General features: G+C 52.0%; 1 protein-coding gene across 1 annotated transcript; it reads left to right on the plus strand.

Annotated features, from left to right (window-relative positions):
• Window positions 1-1,812: 1,812 nt before the first annotated feature.
• AANAT (aralkylamine N-acetyltransferase) lies at window positions 1,813-3,205 on the plus strand (the record flags this gene model as incomplete). The annotated part of the gene is made up of 3 exons (XM_080924331.1): window positions 1,813-1,975; window positions 2,277-2,431; window positions 2,900-3,205. 3 exons carry the CDS (start codon window positions 1,813-1,815, stop codon window positions 3,203-3,205), a joined length of 624 nt encoding a protein of 207 aa, XP_080780457.1.
• Window positions 3,206-5,023: the final 1,818 nt, after the last annotated feature.

Consider the following 5,023-nt stretch of genomic DNA (forward strand, 5'->3'; position numbering starts at 1 on the left):
GTATGCATGTGTGTGTATGTATGTATATATTTGTGTGTATGTATGCATGTATATATATGTGTGTGTGTATGTGCCTGTGTTTATGTGCATGTATGCATGTGTGTCTGTATGTATTTGTGTATATATATGTATGTATTGTATATGTATATGTGTACATGTGTGTATGTGTATCTGTATGGATATATATCTATGTGTGTATATATATATGCTTGTATATATGTGTGTGTGCATGTATGTGCATATTTGTGTGTGTATGCATGTATATATATGTGTGCATACATTTGTGTGCATGTATGTATGTGTCTGTATATATTGTGTATGTATACATATGCATGTGTGTATGTGTATTTGTATGCATATATTTGTGTGTGTGTATGTGTGTGTGTGTGTGTATGTATGTGAGTGGAAGCCAGAGGTTAGCTTTGGATGCCATTCTCCGGGAACTGCAGGTACTGTCTACTTCGTTTCTTGGGACAAGGTCTCTCACTGGTCTGAAGCTCACCAAGTAGGCTGGGTTGGCTAGGGGAGCCGTCGAGCCCCAGGGATTTGCCTAACCCTGTGTCTGGTCCTAGGATACAGATGCTGGGCGATGGGCCCTGCACCGGGTCTTTCATGTTCTGAGGCTTATGCTTAGGTCCTTGCTCCTGAGCTCTCCCCATCGCCCACTTAAAAAGGACACCTGTATTCCATTCTAGTTATTTATGTCATGTGCACCTGCGGCACACACATTCGGGAGACAGAGGACCACGGTGGGAGTCAGTTCTCGCCTCCTATTATGTGGGTCCCTGGGGGTCAAACTCAGGTTCTCAGGCTCTGTGAAGTTCCTTTACCTGCTGAGCCATCTCACCTGAACTCCTCCGCCCTTTCTGAAGGTCCTCTAAGGACCACCGCTTTGTAGGATGTCATAAAAAAGAGGGCATCGCACCGGCATGTTCTGTGTGCCTAAGCTGATGGGACAGGCACGTCGCCCTGAGTGTCCCCCATACCTGACCCTCCTGACGTCAGACTCTCCAGTCTTAGGCTCTTTAACCATCTTATCCCCCATCTCCCCAGTATGACCTAGTCTGACGTCAGCTCAGGCTCACATTCATTAAAGAGCTTCTTCTCCTGAGCTAAGGTCTGAGACTACCTCAGAGGCTCTTGGCTTGCGGGAGGATGGACGGTCCAGAGATTAACAGTGTGTATGAGTTCCACTTCAGACCTGAGTCTGGTTCCCAGCACCCATGGGCGCTTACAACCACCTATAGCTCCAGCTCCACGAGATGCATCACCTCTGGGCTCTGGAGGTTTGTGCATGAAGCTACACACAGATACATAGACACACACATTTCCTCTAAAAAACAAACTGGGGAAAAGAGAAAAAAACTCTCTTGGCCATACTGTCTTACTCAGAAGACAAGAAGTCTCCTTCTGAGTAAAACAAGTCACATGACAGGTGGTAAGGGGGCAGGGGGGCTGGGAACCTGCCGACCCCACAGATTCAGAAGAGACTACAGGTTCATGCCCTTGCTTTACTGCCCTCTTGGGGCATGATGCCCACAGTCTCTCAAGGCTGGGAGACACGTAGAGTCTGGAGCTTTGACCAATTGCTGGAAGGGACTCCCTAGCTCATGAGGAAAAGGGAGGGAACCACGCCAACATTGCAAGCTCCTGGAATTTGCCTTGAAGTCCAGACACTTGGGGACTGGCTCTACCCCGAGAGACACCCGATGTGCCTTCTTTGCAGTGAAGGCCGGGTTCTCTCTCTTCTCTGACAGGTGCTAAGGGACCACTTCTAGGGCTGGGGAACCCCAGGGAGGGTTCAGTGGCCAGATGTCCATGCTGAGCATCCACCCCCTGAAACCTGAGACCCTGCACCTGCCTCTTGGGACCTCAGAGTTCCTAGGCTGCCAGCGGCGCCACACACTCCCTGCCAGTGAATTCCGCTGCCTCACGCTGGAGGACGCCACCAGCGTGTTTGAGATTGAGCGGGAAGGTGAGTGGGAAATTGGGTGGGTGCTCGAACGTCATCTTCCCAAGTTTTCCAAGACTCTTGCCTTTGGGAGTCAAATTTTAGCTCTCTTTCTCTGTCTCTGTCTCTCTGTCTCTCTCTCTCTCTCTCTCTCTCTCTCTCACACACACACACACACACACACATACACACACAGCATATCACACACCACACACACACCACACACACACACACACACACACACACACACACACACACACACACACGGCAGGAACGGCAGAGCGGCACACATCAAGCACCTATTCATCTTTGCCTCCTGCTGCAGCCTTTACCTCTGTCTCGGGCACCTGTCCTCTCTACTTGGATGAGATCCGGCACTTCCTAACCCTGTGTCCAGAGCTGTCATTGGGCTGGTTTGAGGAGGGCTGCCTTGTGGCCTTCATCATCGGCTCACTTTGGGACCAGGAGAGACTTACTCAGGTAAGGGCAGGGTGAGCTCCTCAGAGTCTCCAGAAGCAAAGCGCTGAGTCCAAACAGCAGGGCTCCTCCCAAGGCAAGAGCCCTCTGCCCAACCCTTAGAGCAGCATTTCCCAATCTCCCTAAAGCCTCAACCCTTTCATACAGCAACTCATGCTGTGGTGAACCCCAACCATAAAACCATCTTCATTGCTACTTCATAACTATAATTTTGCTATTGCTGTAAACTGTAACGTAAACATCTGCATTTCCTGACGGTCTTAGGCGACCCCTATGAGACTGTTGTTTGACCTCCAAAGGGGTCACATCCCACAGGACCTGTAGATGTGGGTAGCAGTGGGGTCCTGTCTGTAAGCAGGGAACCCTGGATGCCCCTGGTACTCAGGACACCCTTCCTTTTGGTCTGGTAGGGTTTGGAGGAGCAGGTCTCAGCAGAAGTAACCCAGACATCTGTCCCTTACCCGCCCCCAGGAGTCGCTGACACTGCACAGACCCGGAGGCCGCACAGCCCACCTGCACGTGTTGGCTGTGCACCGAACCTTCCGGCAGCAGGGCAAGGGCTCTGTCCTGCTGTGGCGATACCTTCACCACCTGGGCAGTCAGCCAGCTGTGCGCCGAGCTGTGCTCATGTGTGAGGATGCCCTGGTACCCTTCTATGAGAAATTTGGCTTCCAGGCTGTGGGCCCGTGCGCCATCACCGTGGGCCCTCTCACCTTCACTGAGCTACAGTGTTCCTTACGATGCCACGCCTTCCTGCGCAGGAACAGCGGCTGCTGACCAAAGCTGCACACTTGGCCGTGGCGAGGGTGGGAGTGAAAGCTTGGGTGGGGGGGAGGGGCTTCTGTCCACCTGCCATGTCACATCCTTCTCTGCCTGGAGCCATCCATCTAGATGGCTAGCATGAAGGGGAACGGTGGTTCCCAACTGGAGTAGAGAGGGAAGGGTCAATAAAGACTTGGACAGGAGGTGGCTTCCCTTCAGCACAGAGGATGCTGTCTGTCCCCAGAGGACCTCTTGCCTTCTGAACTGTGCAAAGGCAAGACCAGGTCGGTGGGGGCGGGGGACGGGGGGGGGGGACGGGAGCAGCGGGAAGTTTGTCCCCACACCTCCTCCTCCTGACTGCAGTTTCTGTGCTCCAGTGCAATGCCCTGGTTCTTGGGAGCCCTCACTCCTGGCCAGGCTGATGTCCCTTCCTAGCTCCCATCTCTGGGAATGAGGGTCAGCCAGGAGCCGGAGACTTGAGTCCCATCCTTGGGGTAGGGATGTGCTGCAGGGTCACACAAACTGTACTCGGGCACCTATGTGCCGGCCCACCTGCCTCCCTAGGTCCCCCTTCTATCCTGGTCCCCCCACTAGCCCCAGCACTGGCACTAATAAAGCAGCTATGTCCCCAGTGGCTGTGGTTTACGGGTGTGTGCAGGGTCTTCTTCGAGCTGACTGGAGTAAGTGAACACCTCTGCCAGACAGGCCGTCCCTGCTGCTGGTCAGCCCCCGATGGCCCCCAGGCAAGGGCACAGCAGCTGGGCTTGAGGTCTCAGGGCGCTACATGTAACCCGGTTCTCTCCGGATCCTTGGGGGCTCCGGTGTGATCTCGAACTGGTTTCTGGTTCAAGTCAACGGCACGAATCTCAAGTTTTCCAGTCTGCTTCAGCCTCAGGGCTGCTGCCTTCATAGCCACAGGTTTTTATCTTTCATTTTTAAAAAAGCTGTTTTGGCCATGCAGTGGTGGTACCCACCTTTAATCCTAGCACATGGGAGGCAGAGGTAGGCAGATCTCTTAAGTTTTAGGCCAGCCAGGGGTACACAAAGAAACCCTAGCTCTGAATTATTTATTTGAAAACAGGGTCTCACTCTGTAGCTCAGGCTGGCCCTTAACTCAGTGCTCCGGCTGCCCCTAACTCTCAAGTACTGAGGTTAAAGGCACATGTCACCATGCTTTGCTTTTAAAAACATTTTTTAAAAGTATGTCTGCATACCAGATGCCCACGCAGGTTCCCGTGGAGGCCAGGTGTAGGTGGGTCGGCTGGAACTGTAATCACAGGTGGCTATAAACTGTATCGAGAGTGCAAGGGACCAAGCCCAGGTCCCCCGAAAGAGCAGCGCTTTAAGCGAGATCTCCAGTCCCTGTGTGGCTTTTGTTTGGTTAGGTTTTTGGTTGTCTGTTTTTGAGACAAGGTTTTTCTGTGTAGCCCTGCCTGGCGGGGAATTTACCCTGTAGACCAGGCTGGCCACAATCTCAGAGATTTGCCTGCCTCTGCCTCCCCAGTGCTGGGCTTAAAGACATGTGTTACCACCTACCTAGCTTGAATGCTTTTTAATATTCATTTTTATTTATGTGTATGTGTGTGTGTGAGAGAGAAAGGGGATGCTCACAGAGGCCAGAAGAAAACACTGGATCCCCCTGAGCTGGAGTTACAGTAGTCCTGAGCCACCTGACATGGTTCTAGGAACTGAACCCAGGAAGTGATCTATCTCTGGAGCCCCAAGTTCTAGCTTTCCTTCCCCTGGAGGTCTGAGGCTTAAAAGCCAGTATTTTAATAAAGAATGTCATTTAATAAACGTCATCCATACAAAGTTAGCGTTACTTTACAAAAT

Source organism: Micromys minutus (assembly GCF_963924665.1).
Source record: "Micromys minutus genome assembly, chromosome: 10".
In the NCBI taxonomy this organism is placed as follows: Eukaryota; Metazoa; Chordata; class Mammalia; order Rodentia; family Muridae; genus Micromys; species Micromys minutus.